This window comes from Prunus mume, linkage group LG1, assembly GCF_029339155.1.
Source record: "Prunus mume cultivar Tortuosa linkage group LG1, ASM2933915v1, whole genome shotgun sequence".
In the NCBI taxonomy this organism is placed as follows: Eukaryota; Viridiplantae; Streptophyta; class Magnoliopsida; order Rosales; family Rosaceae; genus Prunus; species Prunus mume.
In genome coordinates, this window is record NC_142698.1 from 23,102,124 (window position 1) to 23,121,709 (window position 19,586).

The 19,586-nt window shown below is 35.8% G+C and overlaps 3 protein-coding genes across 6 annotated transcripts; 2 read left to right on the forward strand and 1 right to left on the reverse strand.

The window, feature by feature from the left end:
- The first annotated feature begins 504 nt into the window (after positions 1-504).
- Positions 505-4,425, forward strand: LOC103318530 (TRAM, LAG1 and CLN8 (TLC) lipid-sensing domain containing protein). 4 transcript variants are annotated; one of them, XM_089042404.1, is made up of 10 exons: positions 505-663; positions 806-876; positions 1,045-1,190; positions 1,939-2,027; positions 2,145-2,283; positions 3,085-3,159; positions 3,444-3,565; positions 3,647-3,722; positions 3,867-3,926; positions 4,018-4,425. In XM_089042404.1, exons 3-10 carry the CDS (start codon positions 1,074-1,076, stop codon positions 4,153-4,155), a joined length of 816 nt encoding a protein of 271 aa, XP_088898530.1. In that variant the 5' UTR covers positions 505-663; positions 806-876; positions 1,045-1,073; the 3' UTR covers positions 4,156-4,425. The 4 variants fall into 4 exon arrangements, with proteins under 4 accessions (XP_088898530.1, XP_008218145.1, XP_016648705.1 ...); XM_008219923.3 differs by lacking the exon at positions 806-876 and having other exon boundaries at positions 521-663; XM_016793219.2 differs by lacking the exon at positions 806-876 and having other exon boundaries at positions 521-663; positions 1,947-2,027.
- Positions 4,426-5,422: 997 nt separating this feature from the next.
- On the forward strand, positions 5,423-8,912 carry LOC103318553 (calcium uniporter protein 1, mitochondrial-like). Its single transcript, XM_008219961.3, has 3 exons — positions 5,423-5,723; positions 5,862-6,509; positions 8,145-8,912. Exons 2-3 carry the CDS (start codon positions 6,027-6,029, stop codon positions 8,628-8,630), a joined length of 969 nt encoding a protein of 322 aa, XP_008218183.1. The 5' UTR covers positions 5,423-5,723; positions 5,862-6,026; the 3' UTR covers positions 8,631-8,912.
- Positions 8,913-9,139: 227 nt separating this feature from the next.
- Positions 9,140-19,560, reverse strand: LOC103318544 (uncharacterized). The gene is made up of 20 exons (XM_008219942.3): positions 18,731-19,560; positions 18,521-18,633; positions 18,368-18,443; positions 18,130-18,272; positions 17,827-17,913; positions 17,090-17,173; positions 16,334-16,541; positions 15,408-15,493; positions 15,010-15,241; positions 14,658-14,781; positions 14,091-14,227; positions 13,394-13,502; positions 12,526-12,568; positions 12,145-12,316; positions 11,606-11,676; positions 11,388-11,481; positions 10,358-10,570; positions 10,058-10,267; positions 9,510-9,902; positions 9,140-9,411 (listed from the first exon to the last, which is right to left on the reverse strand). Exons 1-20 carry the CDS (start codon positions 18,764-18,766, stop codon positions 9,286-9,288), a joined length of 2,757 nt encoding a protein of 918 aa, XP_008218164.3. The 5' UTR covers positions 18,767-19,560; the 3' UTR covers positions 9,140-9,285.
- Positions 19,561-19,586: the final 26 nt, after the last annotated feature.

Below are 19,586 nucleotides of genomic sequence, written 5' to 3' on the forward strand. Positions count from 1 at the left end.
TAATTTTCATTAGAACTTGAAAGATGTCCCTTTTCTTTTCCAATGTTGAAAGATGTTCAAATTTGAATTTCCCTCATTGTTCACGAATAACGGAAGAAATGCATTGAAGAGTTTTTTTTGTGGGGTGAATAGTATTGTCATGTGAAAAAAGAAGTTGAAGGTGGATGGATGGAATTAAAATAAATAAGACGTTAAATAACTTTTATTTTGGGTAAATAACATGAACTTTCCCCTCAATGCTCATTGGTCAAGAGACAACGTATTTCTTCCTTTTGTTTTGATGAAATAGGTCAAAGCAGTAATGTCAATAAATGTAATAATAAAACTCGCCTACAACGACGTTGAACTTTTAAAACGCGTCATCTGGCTTCTCAACTGTCCTTATTATGCACAGACCCACATCGGACGGACGTGGACAACCAAAGGGGAAAGCCCATTGCTTTACATTTTCTTATACTTTTTCTAAACTTTTTATTTAACTAATTAATTCCTTTTTATATGCTTCAAGAATCAAAACCCACCACAGGCCACGAAACCGTACAAAGTAGAAACACTGAACAAAATTTTACCTTACAGAGAAATTACAGACGCACAATCAAACCAACCCAATATCCGCAGAGCTCACAGCTCTTCACAGCACTTGAAGACTTCAGCTTTTCTCTGGTACCCTTCAATTCTTAGTCAAAGAATAATATATGGCTCTTTCTTTTTGCATATATTTTTCTTTTTATTATTATTGTTATTATTATTATTTTTTGGCCTTTGTTTGACTGGTTGATCCTTCCTCTTGATTTCTGTCTGTAAGAAGCAGAAGAAGACGACTTTGCTGCTGCTAATTGCTAACTGAGCTTCTTTAGCCTTTGAATTGAAATTAATGTAGGCTGTTTTTTAAAGGGTTATTATTATTTTATTATTTTTGTTTTTAATTCTTTAAAAAGTTGAAAGCTTTAGAGTTGTTATCAAGAACTAGGAGTCCACCTGCATTTTTGTTGTGTATGTGAAATTGGTTTTGATCTCAACTCAACTCATCTTCATGTTTGGCAGAGTGTAAGTGGATAATCCAACAAGGCAGTATGGTGGGATTTCCTTTTCCCCTTGGTTTAATATCCTCTATCACTGGCTATGCCAGCCTTAGCGAAGAATTTCACTGGCTGGCATCTGCCTCCATTGGCATCATTCTCTGCAATATTGTAAGTACCAATCTCCGAGTTAGTGTTTACTGCTGGCATGAAACTTTTCTTTCTTCAAACCCTTCGGTTAACAGTCGCTGGAACATGCCCCCAAATTCAAAAGTGAACTGATATCTGGCTTTAATTTGTCTATGATGACCCTTCAAATCCATTTTCATTTAGTTTTCTGACCATATTCCTAGATTTGGCTTATGTTAAAATATAGCAAAAGCTTCAATGAGCATTTCAGGGAGAATTTCGTAGTGTCATCATTTTCGATGTTCAAAGTAAAGTTTGGTCTCTTGTCTTTAAGGATTAAAGAAGAAATCATGATTCAAGAGCATGCATTTAGATACATGCCACTATGGTTTCAATATGTGGAATGGGAAATAAAAATAAAAACAAGTTTTCGATGATTCTTTTGGATAAGTTTTAATGTGAGTGTTGTATGAGAGGATAGATTAGATCTGGTTGTTATGTTTTGATTGCTCCAACCACTAGATTCTTTTCCTAAGATTTTTTATTAAGTAGGTGTAGTTATTTTGATCTTATATGTGCAATGTATTCTTCTTCTTCTTCTCTTTTCTCCGGATTTGGATTTTGTTTATCTTGAACGAAAATAAGAATGCATCTTATGACTTTTGACATTTTAATATCATTTTTTTATTTTCACTAAAATCAAACTTCAATTTCAAAAATAATTATCCAAAATAATATTTCCTTTTTTTTCCTTCTTAATTTTCCATTTGATGAAATTTCTCTCTTGAAGGTTTACAGATTAACACGTCTTATCAGCCTTCTTAGCTTCGAGGGATATCACAAACTGAGCAAAGCACAAAGAGTTGAATGGAACAACCGGTGATTATCTTTGCATGTCACATATTTATATCTGCCTAGATTTCACCACATTGAACTTGTTTTTCTTCAAAAACACAAGTATTGATGCCTTTTCTTTCGTTTTTCCTCCATGTACAGGGGGTTCTCAACTGTTCATGCTATTGCTGTAGCATTTTCATCTTTTTACCTCTTACTGTTGTCTGATACTTTTCATGAGGATAATCGTGATGAGCTAATCATTAGTAGAAGATCTACTTTGTCAGATACAACATTAGGGGTAAGCAGATGCAGAAAGAAACATCATTCATGGCTTAATTTCTATAATTTGTTCATGTGCATCCAAATTTTAGGTGTCTTTGCTTATGAATCTTTAATGGATTGGATGTGCTGCAACATGTCATTTATACTATATTGCATTTTGTATCTGCGACCGTCTACCCATTTCAACCTTGTGCTGGTTTTCTTTGCATCCTTTTTAAACCCAATTTGATTTTTTTTTTCCTTATTTATTTATTTAGTGTGACTGAAAACTGAATTCAATTACTTTCATTTGTTTTCTTTGAGCTAAATTAACTTCTAATTAATTTTTTCACTAATGCAGAAAAATTACATTTTACTTTGTCTACGCATGTTTGTGCACATGGGTTAGGCAGCTCAAGATTAACATCTTATGTCGATTATATCTGCTTGGTTGGTTGACCAAAATTAAACCTAAATACAATCAGGCCAACAATGAACCTGTTACTGGAAGATTGGTTTGAGTTGAGTTTTCAGGTGGTGCCAAAACTTGCAGTCCCTATTCTTCATGTTGAATCTTCATTGCTATATACATGACGATAGTTTCCTCAAACCATAAGTGACTCATATGTATCCCTGTGAAGAGGACTAATCATATTATGGAAGTAATAAGAGGCTCTTGTTTCTTCATTTTCTTTTCCTTGTTTATTTTGAGATTAGATCCAAAATTAAGGTAATTTACAATTTTGTTGGATCTGAGATAGTGTAACACACTATGTGATATTCTCGTATTGTTGTAACTGAATTTTTTTCTTCTTCTATATTTGGGTTCTTTTTGCAGATCTCCATTGGATATTTTCTGGCAGACTTGGGAATGATATTTTGGCATTTTCCTGCTTTAGGTGGACTGGAGTATGTAAGTACATAGGCGGAAGGATAATGCCTGCTTGATATGCATAATAATAATCTCTGCTCCATTATGTCTTATAGGGCATTTCCCTCAAACCTTGAACAATATTTCTTGCCCCGAACTTCATATGGTGAAGTTGGGAGAAAATTGCATTTTGATGCACCAGTTGAATAAGTATCATGATTTGATCAATTTTTGGAGATTAATTATATTACCTATCAAATTTTAATATGCAAGGCGAAGTCCAAATAAACTGGTACCATTACGTTCATCTGATTCATCTTGTTTAGGTTTTGCACCATGCACTATCTATGTTCTCAATCTTTCTCTCCCTTGTAAGTGGAAAAGGGCAGATTTACATACTAATGGTTCTGTTCTCTGAGAGCACAACTCCTTTCGTGAACTTGAGATGGTAATTTTAACACTGAGATATCCCTAAATTCCCTTGTTATTGGTTGTCAATATTGGATAATTTATGTAATTGCATACTCAGGTACTTAGATGTTGCTGGTAAGAAGAACTCTAATCTGTACGTCATCAATGGTGTAGCATTGTTCCTGGGGTGGCTGGTAATGTCTAACTTAAAATATCAGTTCCTTTTAGCTGTCATGCATTGTGATGAATACATATATTCGTAATTTACTTCATTGCTTCAATTAAACATAATTTATTATGTCTAACACAATCGACTTCCTTCGATGCATGCCATTCAGGTTGCAAGGATTCTTTTGTTCATTTACTTTTTCATCCACATGTTTATCCATTTTGATCAAGTGAGTTATTGCTGTATAGTCCTCCTATAAAAAGAAAGAGCTAGATATGGAAAACAAAAGCTTTGTACTTATTATCTCTGAATTGTTTCAGGTCAAGACAATTTTCCCTTTGGGCTTTTACAGCTTGCTCGTGGTGCCTCCTGTGTTAGCAGTAATGAATCTCGTTTGGTTTTGGAAGATTGTTAAAGGTTTAATTAAAACTGTTTCGAAGGCCACTCACAGTCAGTGATCCTACTCTTTCTTGAAGACGGGAACTTGACTTACCCAAATGTACATTATAGTCCCCAGTGTCTTTTTCCCATTATGTTTCTTGATTGAATTTGATAGATGAATAGAAAAACAAATACATGTGGATAAATATGATTATCTTTTCAGGGGTTTCATTTGTGTGATATTTGATTTTGTACATAAACTTCTATCACAACATTCATTGGATTTGCAAGATTTGTTTTCACATTTTCAATGGAACATGACCCTGATATGATGTCAAAGAACAAAAGGGGATGCATGGATATGGATGTTTAAGAGAATTGATAAAAGTCACGATGGTTGAATGTATGATCAGCCAACTTTCATGACATTGAAGGCTTTCATCCTGCCAGGGCTTGAAATGCGGTTTCCCCTGAAATACTCATTCAAATACCAGAAGTAGTGAGTGCCAGAAGTGGTAGGCTTCGTTTTATGAAAACTATCATCCACTCATTTCTGAAGCAAAGTCAATGGTGCTCAAACATCTTTCCCTTAGTGCATAAAAACACAACTATTTGATTATATTTGTAAATAAAGGTAACACTTTTGGGAGTAACTTTTGGGTGTTTATGTTAGACAATAATTCCACATGTCCTATGTTTATTGGATGGTACACCAGTCACGTGGTGTACCCGAAACATATAAAAATTTCTCTACTTTTGGAGGTTGCATTATAATTTATATGCACGTGGGGCTGATCAAATATTTTATAAAAGAAGGGCAAGATTTAAGTAGAATTTATAAGCAAGGGGATCTGTATCTCAATTTATTAACTATTACTTTCCCATATTTTTTAACAAAGCGATTGTTTAAATTATAATAAATTAAGAAGGCGGGTATACTGTTCTCACCAACTGACTTAATTCACATCTGCATTTTGCCTTTTTATGTTGTTGAGAAAATAATGAAATTGAAAGAATTAATCTTGACTAACTGACCTAACTCACATTTACACTTTCCTTTTTCTTAGATGATAAAATAATGAAATTGAAAGAGTTAATATTATTAAGAAAGTTCTGACTGAGAAAGAAAAAGAAAGTGTTAAGAAAATAAAAGTTTTCCCGTAGATTTGGAAAAAAGTAATAATTATACGATCGAAAACGGTAAGTCATGTCATGTAAGAAAGCGAAAGTCGGTTGCAAGCGCCGCGTAGGAAGGGGTGATAAAAGCAGAGCCCACCACACACAAAAACCAAAACCCAAACCCAGTTAAAAAAAGAAAAAAGAGCAGAAACTTCTTGGTCGGTGCGCTGTGCACTGTGCACATAAGATAAAGCTTCCAACTTTCCATCTTTCCAAGCCCGAATCCAATACATCTTCCTATACGATTTGGGTCAGTGTCAAAGTTTCAGTGTGTTTTGTGTGTAATTTGTGTGTGAGAGGCCGAGGCTGTTAGTTGGAACGTTGAGACCAGAGACAGAGACAGAGAGTCCATATTGGATGCTATATTTATCGACACACCAACCAAAACAAAAATCATAAAAGCAAGACCCAATTTTTTAGGTTTTTTCTTTGCAAGGGGAAAACATACGGACCAACGTTTTTGGCGGTCCGTTTTTGCTTCCTTGCCTTGTAAACTGCAGTGTTTTTGCCTTACCTTACTCGCCTACCCTCTTTATTATTTATTCAACTATCCCCATGGCTTGTTTTAACTAAAGATTGTTTGTCTTTCCTTCTTTGTTTTCAGACCACAACTCCAAATCGGAGATCATGAAAATCCCAAAACCAATTGATGGATTGGCAGCCATAAATTGGGATATGCAATAGGCAATAGGGCAATAGGTGATATATATACATATATATAGCTGTGAGTTGACAGACAGGTGAGTGAAAGGTTAAATCTTTGGACAGAATGTGGAGATGGTGGAGAAGCAGTGGTATGGTGATGAAGCAAGTGGTTGGTAGCAACCACCTTGGGAAGCCCAACAGCCCCTACCCATGTATTGGGCAGGTGTTTGGATTAAAGGGTTTTGCAAAACAAGAATGTGGGTTGTTGACAAATCCGGCAATATCTTCATCATCACTTGTACCCAGAAGGACACTGTCATCTTCTGATGATTTCAATGGAGGAGGAGAGATCAACAGAGGAGGAGGAGGAGAGACCATATCTTTTGCAGAGGCCAAGAGGCTGATGAGGCTTGTCAATGTGGAGGCTTTGAAGATGAGGCTTGGTGCTGAAGGAAAAGAGGCCATACCATATTCTGATCTTATTGAAGCCTGTCAAAGCATTGGGGTTGCCAGATCTCCAGAGGAGGCTGCAGCTTTTGCTCGAGTGCTTGATGAGGCTGGTGTAATCCTTCTCTTTCGGGACAAGGTCCTCCTTCATCCTAATAGGGTATGCCACCTCCAACTAGTTCTAATTTATAGCTTAAACGAAATTTAACTTTCAACTTATGTCAAATTATGCTTTTCTCATTGGCCCTTTTAGTTTTAAGAACACTGAGTGATGCCTTCGCCGCTTGGAAAAAGGGTTTGGGACACTTTTATCCGTATTTGCTTTGGTTGGCCCTCTGGCTGGCCCCTCTTCAATTCTTTTCCCCATTATTCCCTTGACCTTTTCGGTTTTTACGTTGATGCTTTAAATTTTAAAGCTGTGATTACGTGATTATCAAGTGCACAGAGGATCACCTGTTGGGTCTTTATCTCTTTAGACCTACAGATTGAAGGAAAAGGAAACTAAATGAGAATTATTTTCAAAGATGAAAACTTTATAAATTCAATACTACCAAGCGTAGGAGGAGATGCAACAGGTTTTAGTGTTAATTAACTACCCTGTTAGGTCTTAGTATCCCATCAAAAAGCTCAAATAAATCTCTGACTATAAAGAGGTTCCTATGGTTTCCCCCTGTGCTTCGGAATTTGAGCAGATCCCAGCAACTTGTCTTCTTTTTCTTCTTGCTCAGTTTTTATGTATTCACCAAACGCAACATAGTATTTTGATAATTCTTTTGGGGTTCAATCTATGTGCTTTTAGCTTCTATTGTTCCACGTCTGTGATTGTGATTTTGAATTTTTACGTTAGTACTTTGGCAGTTTTGTGTGGTGTTTAGACTTCTCATCTTTCAAGTCTAATGCAGAGATTCCAATACCAATTACAGGATCTATTCTGTTTGGTTTTTTTGGATTTAGGAAAAGAGTAATTTGGTTTTGGATATGGATAAGTAATATTCCACAACATTATGATCTGTGCTTGCATTGTCCTTTTGTATTCATCCCTGCATCATTTTGGTATCTTTACTGACCTCATTTAGTTCATTGGTCTAGCCATTGACATATTTCATTTTACCTTCTATGGAAAATCGACCAAAAAAAAAACCTTCTATGGAAAATAATTAACAAAATTTATTTACTATACTGGCTACTTTACTTCTGTACTTCACCATCAGTGCTTGCTCTAATCACTTCCAATTCGATAATTAGATGAATGCAAGTCCATTTACCCATTTTTCGTTGTTCTTCTCCTCATATTAAGGGTTCCATATGATTTCAAATTGCTTAAGAAAATCCTACCAGCTGGACGTAATGAAGAAGATTTTGAAGAGTCTTGGTTAAACTGCTTGGGTACTTTCCAAGGCTGAAGTGTTTGCATTTGAATGGAGGTGCATAGCCATGCACCTATGGCTAGGTATCCAGAATTTTTACTTCTAACTAGTTCTATGTTCTTGACATCATTACAGAGTTGAACGCCGTGTGGTTGCAAATTATTTGTTAAGTTTGTTTGTCATCTGTGCTTTGGTGCTGGCTGCTGGTTCCACTATAACTTGTACCAGCCAAATGCAATATGCAACCTTAATTTATTGGTTTTCCCTGTTTTCTTACGTTTATGTCCGTGTTGTGGTCTAGTGTTTTTAAAAGATGAGAATTAAGAATTTGAGCTAGTCATGAGAGTTTAATTAAATACAAATATATATTTTCGAAGGCCTTACGTTATGTTGACTCGTGCTGCTCCATTTCATTCCTAAATGTTCAGGTTGTGGAGCTGGTTCAAAGAGCAGTACCCCTTGTCCTGACTCCTGAAGATGACCCCATGTGGGAGGAGTTAAAGGTGCTGCAGGAGAAGAAGGAAGAAATTGATGTGCAGGCACATAAGCAGGTTCGGCGCATTCTCTGGTCTGGTCTGGTGCTAGTTGTGGCACAGCTCGGGCTCTTTTTCAGGCTAACATATTGGGACTTCTCGTGGGATGTAGTGGAACCACTTGCATATTTCACAACAACAACTTGCATAGGCATAGGCTATGCTTACTTCTTGATCACTTCAAGAGATCCGACTTACCAAGATCTGATGAAGAGGCTTTTTCTCAGGAGGCAGAGGAAACTCATCAAGAGGCATAATTTTGATGTTGAAAGATTCAAAGAGATACAGAAAAAATGCGGCACACCTCTACATGCGAGTGCCTCGATTAAGAATCGGGTAGGCATGGAAGTGGAGCTGGACGATGCTTTGCATAGGGAGTAACACTTTCCATTTTGATTTTTTTGGCGGGGGTTGGGAAAAAACGCAGGAGGTTATTAACACTTCTGTTGGTTACAATCTGGCCTCTCCTGTTTTTATGTAGGTAGGGCCCATAATTTTTTAATTTAACCCGTTGTTTCTGACCTACCCTTCAATTATTTGGCACTAAATGTCATGCAGCTTCTGCTTTTACTAGGAAGAATGTAATGGATACTGCTTTGCTTAACTAGTTGCATCCACTGTATTCTCTTATTGGTAAGAATGCACAATGCTGCCTGTATCAAATCCCGTATTGCTCATTACTTTCTATCATTATTTTTTTCCTTGCCTTGGGTATGTTATAGGGGATCACATTATGAACCACATCTTTGATACAAGTATGACCACTTGTACGGATACGGATCAGACGAGTTTTAGAGATGTGAAATGTGATTCAAACAGTTTACCCTTTTCTAACTTTAGATTGTTGTGTTATTTTCATATCGAGTTCAAATTTCAGGTCTACTGAAAAGGGAAAGAACGAACAGCAGCTGCTGAACATTGCAAATAAATTATAATCATATTGGCTCTCGCTATCAAGTAACCAAAACATGTTTCAAAGGGCAAGTCCATTAAGCAATTTGACAACCTTAAAAAAAGAAAAAGAACAAAAGGAGAATTAGATGATCATATACATGTTGTTCTTTCTATATATCAGAAAGTCACCTTCAAGACAACTGAGTAGATCAATGACAGATTGCTCTTCAGATCCATAGAAGTGCTCCAAAATCTCTGCGAGAGTAACCTGCAAAGCATTTCACGTTTTTGTTACTTAGTTTTTACATTGCCATGCTGTCAAAGAGTGAGGATAATAAATATTTTCATTTGACTAAGTTGACTTACCCCATCTTTGTTCTTAAGCCAATTGAATAAGGAACTCTCTGTTGCCTTCAATGCAATAGAATTTCCGTTATCTGGACTACTTAGTTTTTGGCGTTTCTTTGAGAGTGCATCCTCAAAATGTACTTTGGGTAGCTTTACTGTTTGTCCCCAGGTAAAGGGAACAGAAGCAGTTTCTTCATTTTCACCCAAGGTTGCAACTGAGTTTTGGACCAAGGTTTCAGCTTCACACGGTCCTTCCATGGGGGATGTACGAGTAGAACATGGTGACGATTCTGTTTCCTTGTTTGAAAGATGACCAGCTTTTTGTGCATCGTGGAGGTTAGATGGAATCACTTCCAGAGATATTCCATACTTTTGCATTGCCAGGCAAGTCTTGATGTGTCCATAACTTATCTGGCATAGTCAAACAGTTTCAATCAGATTCTGGAACTAAATGGCCTGTATATATGTCTTAAGTGCATATAAAAATAGATTCAAGAGTCACAGACACATTAATCACCATAATTAAACGAGAACTCCCAAAACAAGGGAAAGGTTTTGAAGCTCACATCTTCTGGTAATTCTTCTTTGATAGGCTTCAACTTTTCACTAGAGCCAACCTTTGAAATGGCACACTGAATATCTGAGAAAACTTTACGCGTCAGCCCAACCTCGTCGCATAATCTGATCCAATCAATTTCACATCCTTCTTGAGCAGCGTCCATCAGATATTCATGGACAGTCTGCTCTTTAATAGGAGCAGGTCTACCAGGGAAGTTCTATGATTGAAAAAATTGAAAGTTACATAGGATCGAAGCATGAAAGAAAGGTAATAAACCGTAGAAAATACTGAATATTGAAAAGCATACAGCAATTTTCCGAATTGAGAGACCCTCTTCATGCCACATCTTCCAAGCTTCAAACTTTGCTGGCGTTAACTTTTTTGGTTGGTTGGATACTGGATAGACTTTTCTTGTAACAGCAGTTTGTACAGTTGCCTCTCCATCCAACGTAAGATTTAGTCCTTGTGATAGATCCTGGATGATACGCAGAAAATTGTTTCCATGTGCCACTACAAGGTGCTACAACATATATAAAGTTGACATTTAGCCTTCATATATATTAGAAAAAGTTGAAAGAGCAGGAAAAGTTAAATGAAAAAAAAAAGGTTCCTTTTATATTTTTTCTCGGATGAAGTCATTGAATCTTCAATTATATATAAAAATTGCAGGATGCACTAAGCTATGACTAGGTGGAATGAGAGCCCAACCAACTGTTTTTTCCGTGAAGGAAACAGAACCAGGATATTGTTAAGGACAAGCAGAAGTTTAGTGCATATTATGTACTCTCTTGCTTAGAAGTACAACACTTCTCTACATTTGATCTGCTTTTGAGGCATTTGAAAAACATTCAGGCATTTACAAAATTCAACTCTTGCAGAAAGAATGCTTCTAGTATTGAATTGAACCATGCATTAAAGCATGTGTAGAAATTCCATGTTACTCCAGTAAGATTATTTAATATACTGTGAGTTTATAATTATTATTATTTGCATTGGCAAGGCACTGTAGTGTTCAACCCTGCCCAAGAACTTTTGGCTAGTTAGTTGTGCCCATGTCCAGTAAATATTCCGGATAGCACTAGAAGCCATAAGTAAAAGTGTGGCAGAACTCAAAAGACGTATCAGTCTCCAAACCTGTTTCACATAAATGTGAAACTTTGATAACGTATCAAAACCTCATAGTTAAGAATTGCAATTTTGAAAAGAAATTGTTTAACTACGAGGGCTTAATTAGTTTGCTACTCAAAGCTAAGATCCTGGTTAAGAAATGATTCGCTATCGCACTGGTGATAGTCATATATACAGAAAGCTTTGCTATTGCCCCCTACAAGACATACCTGATTGACACCATCAATGTTTGCCAACCTTGCTTTGGTAGATGGTCTTGTTAAAGCAATTTTTTTGATCGTTTGATCACCACAAATAGCATATCTGCAAAGAGAAAAATATGGATGAAACTCAATGTTTGGTTAAAAGAAAAAGCTTTCTAGACAAATTATTGAATAAATTATTTTAGATTGGTCGCCTTGATTATATAACTAAAAAGATATCCTACGGTGCAGTTCCAATGGCTCTTGCAAGCTTCCTTCTCTCTTCTAGAAGCAGGTGGTAGAGTTGTTTCTCAGCCTGAGAGCAATAAAAATGCACAAAGAAGGTAAAAGTAAGAATGACCAAATAATAAAACAGGGAGATGCGAAACAAACATGTGAAAGAAAAACTTTGGACCCACATTTATCAATATGCCAAGATCAACCATAACAACTTTATGTTGTTTTTCAAGTACACATGCCTCACTGGTTCAGTCATCTAAATTTTTCTGGCAACGTTTCAAAGGAAGCTGAAGGAAAGGAAAAACTACTGAATAAAAAGGACAAGGATGATTTACTATATCTGTCAAGAAAAGAGATTATGTTTTTAACTTTCCATGGTTGTAGCGTGTTTGTTAGGGCATGCAAAACAAGAAACTTCTTTGGGCAGATCTGATGCCAACCTTTTCTCAATGACTCAATTTATACAGTCAAGGATGACAACAGACAACGATGAAAAGATCGAATATTTGAGGTCAATGAACATAATAGTGCTGAAATTACCAACCTCTGAAAATCCTTCACATTCCACAGTAGCCAAACTTTTAATTTCTCCAACTTCTCCTGAGGCATGTTTATTGTCCTCATCATCGACCATTTCACTGGTCACTGGCAAGATTAGGGGTGCTTGATGATCAGGCCCAGCAGAACTAAGAAATTGGTACCCTTTTGGACTAACACTGATGCATGAGAAAAAAAATTCTATCAATTTCTTTTTCGAGTTTTGTAAAAGTAATTTAAAAAAAAGAAGAGAAAGGACCTATTATCAATGACAGAAAAGTGTCATTTTCTGATGGCATCCAATATCATTAAAAAGCATAGACTTGGAAAATATTCATTATAAAGTGTTACGTTTTACAAAAACAGTATAAATGAGAGAACACTGTACCTTACAGTTCTGTATATGTCATTTACTGTTTCCATCAAATAACCTGTATTATGCAGAGAAATTAAATTCCATTTAGGGCAAGAACTGAATACATGAAGCCTTAACATATAAATCAGATGAACAATCAATGACAATGAACTTATGTAGTTAATAAAACAAACTGCTTATTTCTCAGTCTCACTACTTATCAGTTGTAACTATGTAGCTAAGACTTCTAAAAATTCTACAGATGCATAGTGAATGAAATTAAATCCATCAATAGATATATGTATGTCCTAGTAAAAGTTATATCACATCCTTTGCAAGCTAAAACAATCCAAATACCAATGATTCTGAGGGATGTGAAATTGTCACCTCAATGTAATGGTAAAGAGGATAGCGCTAACCTAGTAAACTCTTATTTAAATGATATATGAGGTATCAAGTTTCAAAACATGTCAGTCATACAACCCAGACTCTACATTTTATGGAGCAAAAGTGTAACAAAATTTTCAACTGAATGACAAAATAACCCAGTGGAACTCACCAAGGGTACAGTAATAAACAGATATATGGAAGGCAGAACCCACTAATCTGAACCTTACAGTAGGTTCCACATTCTACTGGTAGAAAGTTCATGTCAAGCTACAATCCCAGGCAATGTGCCCATTACATGGTTAACACCCAACAGTCCAACTTATAAAACTACCCCTAGATGTAACATATAAGAATTCGTGAATTTCTTAAGCATTCATATGCCTAAAGTATTAAAAAGTCAAACATTATACTTAGAGCAATGAGACCAATTGATAGAGCATTAATAATTTGTAAAGATCTTGTTGTGCATTAATTACAGTTCACTATAATTGATAAGTGTGTCCTCATATACCAGAAGAAATTAATTGGTAACCAAGTGCTTTCCACCAATTTGAAGAATAGTCCTTCCCAAGTCCATGTAGTGGAAGCTTGTCATATTGGGGATCAATAATTTTTTTTGCCTGTATGCCATAGGGAAAGTCACTATCATCAGTAATACAACAACCACGCAAAAGTTGAAAAAGAAACAGGAAATGAAACATGATGGGAGCTTTCAGAAAGAACAGAGGTTGACAGAAGCTAATTGTATACAACTGTGACAATTAAACCAGACTTCAGCAATTCCTATCAAACACTACAAACTTCCACTCCTATTTTTTTTTTTTTTTTTTTTAAACAAAGAAGTTACAATTGTCCACTATTGTCACTCACATAACTCGATCACTAGCAAAAACATAAGTTTCTCCTTCTCCGAGCTTCTCTTATTTATTTATTTTTTTTAGGTGGCAGAGTTGAGGAAATATCTTAGATAGGAATGAGACCATGAGATCAAAGGCCAAAGCAAAATTTATCCATACTAAAGCATTTTCAACTCTTTGAACTCCTGGATCATTGAAAGCTAAACATTTACATTTGAGATTCTTGATTTAAGCCACTAAAAGTAACAAATGAAAAAGCGCAAAAGCCAATCAAAAAGAAGGAATGAACTAATTATGCACCTTTATCAATGATAAACATATGTTTCAAAATAAAAACAGATAAAAACTAACTCGAGAGCCACGAAGAATGTCTACAGGCATATTGAGACCCCATTTACTCCCACATGATTGAATGCAGGCCATTAGAAGAAATGCTTCTCTAGACATGTCTCGCTCCCTCTTTGAGGAAATGCAGTTATCACAAATACCTACAAGAACAATTCAATCAATCGCATAATAATTGGTTCAATTTAAGCTGAAAGCTTATTTATAGTGGAATACTGATATGATGCTATAGCTGTAAAACAATTATTTTTCATTTTAATATTGTACCTTAAAAACATTTTGAGAAACAACTTAAACGACAATTAAACTATCAAGCTATCAAGCAGTCCAATCATGTTGCATATGAAATTTTATCATTGCTGCCATGTCCACCACCAGCATGTTCTACTAATTTAGTAATATAAAAAAAGGTCCAGAATTTTCCTTAACAAAGAAATCCCTAGCATCAAAGCTAGCAGTGAGTAAATTAGGTAGATGATCGGACTATAACACATGAATACAAATTGAAACCTAAACATTGATATTTAAGGAGACTTGAGGACATTCATTTTAATAAATAAAGAAGACCCATACCACATTTATCAGCTGAAATTTTTTCCCCAAAGTGACCAAGCAAGAACTTCCTTCGGCAAGTTGTCAGTAAACAATACTGTTGTGCTGCCATCAATGACTCAACCACAGCTCTACGTTGACTTTCCTGGCAATTAGCAGCCAAAAAACCATGAGGGCAGTGAAATGGATTCAAACACAAGCTTAACAGCAAAAACATGCCAAAAAGAAAGCCACTTTCAAATGAAATTAACCAACAAATTCAGTTACATAACTTGCTCATGTATTGCATTAAAGAAAATTTGGGAAAATATTAAAGAAAATCTTCGAAACATATTTAGTGACCTCCTACAAGAGAAATGACAGAAACACTTACTGTTTGTAACTCTCCAACATAAAAGTCAGATTTTGCAAAGTCACTTCTAGTGTAATAAAGCCAGCAAACAGACGCCACACCATCTCTGCCGCAGCGTCCACTTTCCTGGTAATAGGACTCCAAACTCTTTGGGCACCCATAATGTATCACTTGCCTTATGTTTGGCTTATCAATACCCATGCCAAAAGCCATTGTAGCAACCATGACATCTAATTCATCTCTTATAAATAATCTGATGAAAATGAATAAGAAGCGTACTCAGGTTAATAAGCATCATGTCAAGTCTGCTGCAATACAAGGTTAAGAAAGGGAAGGGTGCTATAGTCAACAATTACACTAATAGCACATGGAGCAACTATAATTGCTACTCTAAATACACATGGAATATAAGTGATAACCTATGGGACTCTGCACGAGCCTTACTGTCCATTTGACCATGATAGATTCCAGCCTTAATATCTAGCTCCTTGAGTGACTTGAATACCTAGTGAAGATAAGGTGATGAAAAACATTATAGGATATATAAACCAATTCTTTAACAAATTACATTCATGCATAAAAGAAGACATTGATATAACTTACCAGAAACATGATACATTATGAACTATAAGTAACATAGATATAGTACATACATAAAGATAAGTATGTCAATAGGTGGTAATCATTTAACTATAAAATGTCAGGACAATGAAACATGGCTGAGTTGGTAAGAATTTATCATATTTTAGATTTCATACTTAAAATTCGAAATTAAGTTTATGATATAGAGCCTTCTTATAATGAAACTTCACACATTTTAAAATTTTGATCTATTAATAGGAAGATATTAAGAAAACCCTCCTTAAAATCTTTTAGTTAACCATGAATCTAACTTGATTTCATGCGTTAGGAACACCTGGTAGGTTATATGTGCCATCCCATGTTATACTTGGATAGTTGGACCAAATAACATTGCTTCAAAAAGGGACTTGGAAAACTTTGAAGTGTCCATGTTGCATAAGGTCTACCAAAAGAGGCATCCCTGACTTAGCTAGATAATTAGAATGAGTCTCCAGTTCAACCGAACTAACTGAACTAAGCTTTGTCCTAAATAGTAACATCATCCTGACTTGGTTTCTGGAAATCATTAAACGAAACACTGTAAACTAAATTGAATTCATGCTCAATACATCAAAATATGGAAATGTCAGTTAAGTATTATATTTTTCTTTTTCAGTCCTAAGTTTCTTGGATAATTGACAATTAACCATTCTTGGGGACCATTTCAGGATACACTTATCCCGTACACACGTCAAGTATAATATAAAGCAGATAAAGAACAAACCTGCTCAACATCTTTAATTGTTGTGCAGTAAATGATGGTTGAACCATCTCTGCGTACAAATTTTGAAACTTCTTGCACTAGCTCATGAACAAATGATTGACCACGATTGAATGACTTGACACCATAAAACAGATTTGGACGATCAAATGAGCCTATGGTAATGTATGGGTTTTGCATCTTCAAGGAATTAGCAATGTCCATTCGAACCCTGGAATAGTTAAAACCAGAGAAGATGAACCATTGTAGTCTTCCTAACAGAAAAGCCTTAAAAGCAAACTAATGTCAATAGTGAAGAGAATCCAGGTGCAGGATTATTATAGTTTTCACCAATTGGAAAGAGAGTATAGTCAAATATATATTATGCTACAAAAGATCATGAGAGTAAGGGCCAAGTAACAAAAAAAATTCAACTGCCATTATTCCCTAGGCTCTAGTAAATTGCAAAAACGTCATAAGAGACTAGTTCACTTCCTAGTTCATACATTTGTTCTGCTAACTTATGAAGTTCCCAGGGTCAGCAGAATTAAAGGAACAAGAAGGAGACCAAGAAAAGAAGGCACAGATTTCTGTTATGATATTTATGGTACCTAAAGCAGATAATACAAACTTGCTACGGCAATAGTGTGTTGTAAGTTTTATTGCTTGAATTCTGAGGATGTTAAGCAAAATGAAGCAATACTCGAATCAAAAAGCAAGAGTTGATAAGAGCATTAGAAGCCCAGAGAGAGAGAGAGAGAGAGAGAGAGAGAAACCTACTTTTCAGTAGCAGTCGCAGTTAAGGCAATAAATGGAACATCAACAAGAATGCCACGTAACTTGTCTAATTTCTTGTATTCCACCCTGTAGAGCCACAAAGAGAAATCCTCCGAAGATGATTATTACAAGGAACAAATATAGGAAAAAGAAACAATAAACATTATACTAGGTAAGAGCAAAAGTGCACGGAATTCAGGTAAATGATCAATAAGTGGAGAGCATTATTATTTGTAGTTTGTACCAAGTTCACAAGAAATTCAGGTAAATGATTAATCAGTAGAGAGAGAGCTATTTGAATATATTATAGAGATGGCAACCTGGCACTAAAGGCTCAATAACATTAAGGAAATTGTAGGCATAAAATAAATCATTACAAGGAACAAAGTCAACACATGAACCTCTAGGAGATGAGCAAAAAGACAATTTTTTCAAGGAAGGCATGCATTAAAATAGTAAGTTGGGAACAAGAAACTAGCCTAGTGCAAGCACCCAAAAGACCAGGCAACTTCAGCTGAAAACTGACATAGGATCAGAATAGGGAACTAAATTTGTTGATCTCAATCCCATTCCTAGCAAGACAGGTTGCAGGATTAGATCACAAGGATGACCATGTAGTCAAATAACTGAGACTGATACCAAAACAAGTTTCACAGGCCAGAGGCCCAAAGTTCATAAACTAAGTCTACAAAAATCAAGCTATTAAGATTTACTATAGAAAGAAGCAATAAAATTCAAACCTGAAATCATGGCCCCACTCCGATATGCAATGTGCTTCATCAACAGCAAACAAACAGATTCCAACACTAAGCAATTTTGACCAGAAACTGCAAAGAAGACATAAGATTCAGGATACCAATTTCTGTAAGAAAACAAATGCTAGAATATAACATTGACGTCATAATGTCCACTATAATGCTTCCGAGTGTCAATAAAAATCTTGATAATGGAAAAACTATAAAGTTTTCATCCAAAATCATACATACACACATGGGAAGAAATTTCAAACTGGTAAACGGCAAGTAATAAAAGTAGTAAAGTACCTGGCAGGAATCAAACATGCCTTTTCTGGGGTCATGTACAAAATATCAAATTGACCACTTTCAGCTCTGTTCTGGACAGTGGAATCTGTTTGACTACTTCCCATAAACTCAGCTCTGATTCCTCGTTGTTTCAAAGACATTACCTTGAAACAAAAATTTAAAAAAGTTTAACAAGATTATTGAGCACTAATCAACAACAACAACAACAACAACAACAAAAGCAACAAGCTTAGTTCACCTGATCTTGCATTAAGGATATAAGAGGGCTTACAACCACACCAGTCTTTCCAACAACCAAAGGAGGCACTTGGTAGCTGTCAAAAATCAACCCAATAAATCAAACAGTTCTGAAAGCCTACTAAAACGATAGAGAAAAAGGAGAAGGCTTTACCACAAGGACTTGCCGCTTCCAGTGGCCATGACAATCAATGAGTCGTTTCCCTCTATGATTTTCTCTATCACGTCCTTTTGGTATGGCCGAAATGAAGAAAACCCAAAGTATTGCTATACCCAAAAAACAAAAATTGAAAAACTACAAAATGACTAAAATTGAATTTTCCTTTTAAAGATTAAAAAAGGAAGAAGAAGATAAGCTCATCACCTTGAGAACGGCTTGCATGGACTGCATTTTTATCATTTTATCAGCTTTTCCGTTTGAGACGATTAGTGTAGTTCAGGACCAGGGAGAAAGAAATGCTTTTTGTGTTTTTGAGCTTTTTTATTTTTGGCGTTTGAGGTTTTGAGGGCATTAAATAGATAATATATATATAGCCTCAAAATTAATTGATTAAAGCAATTACCAGTACAGTACCTCCTTCTCCCGCCATTTATTTGAGGAAGAAATCGGTACCCGGGGCCCAAATAACCACAGAGATTGCCCAAGTTTTGATGATCCAAGCTCCATTTGGGCTTGCAACTAGGGGCCTAAGCCCCAATGTGACTATTTTCTTGTTTTTATCTTATTTATTTATTTAAGTTGTGGATCAATATCCTAAAAGAGAGATTAATATGCAAATGACCCACTAGTGTAGTTGTTTCAAGAAATTGCTTCTCAAGCAAGGTCTCGGGCTCGAGTCATAGCATTCGTGTAGTGTATATAAGTTTAGTATATTGTTGACCCTGTCAATAGGAAAGGTCCTCAAAAAAGAAAAAAGAGATTAAAATGTGAATGATATTTTGATCATATGTTCTATCTTGGGTTCAGTTGGTGGCAAGTGGTAGGTGGACCTATTGATTAGGCCTATGTTTAAAAAAAATTGTGTATATGACCGTAACACCACGTGAACTCAATGGAATCGTGAACCTTTGCTTACACTCTGCATATCCAAGGCTCAAGACATGAATTTATCATAACTCTGCAAAACAAGCAAAGTCAGCTCACCAGCTTCTGAGCCTAGAAGAGCAGCTATTACATAACCAGATTATGCAAATATTTATCTAACTTGGCAAAGTCTGAG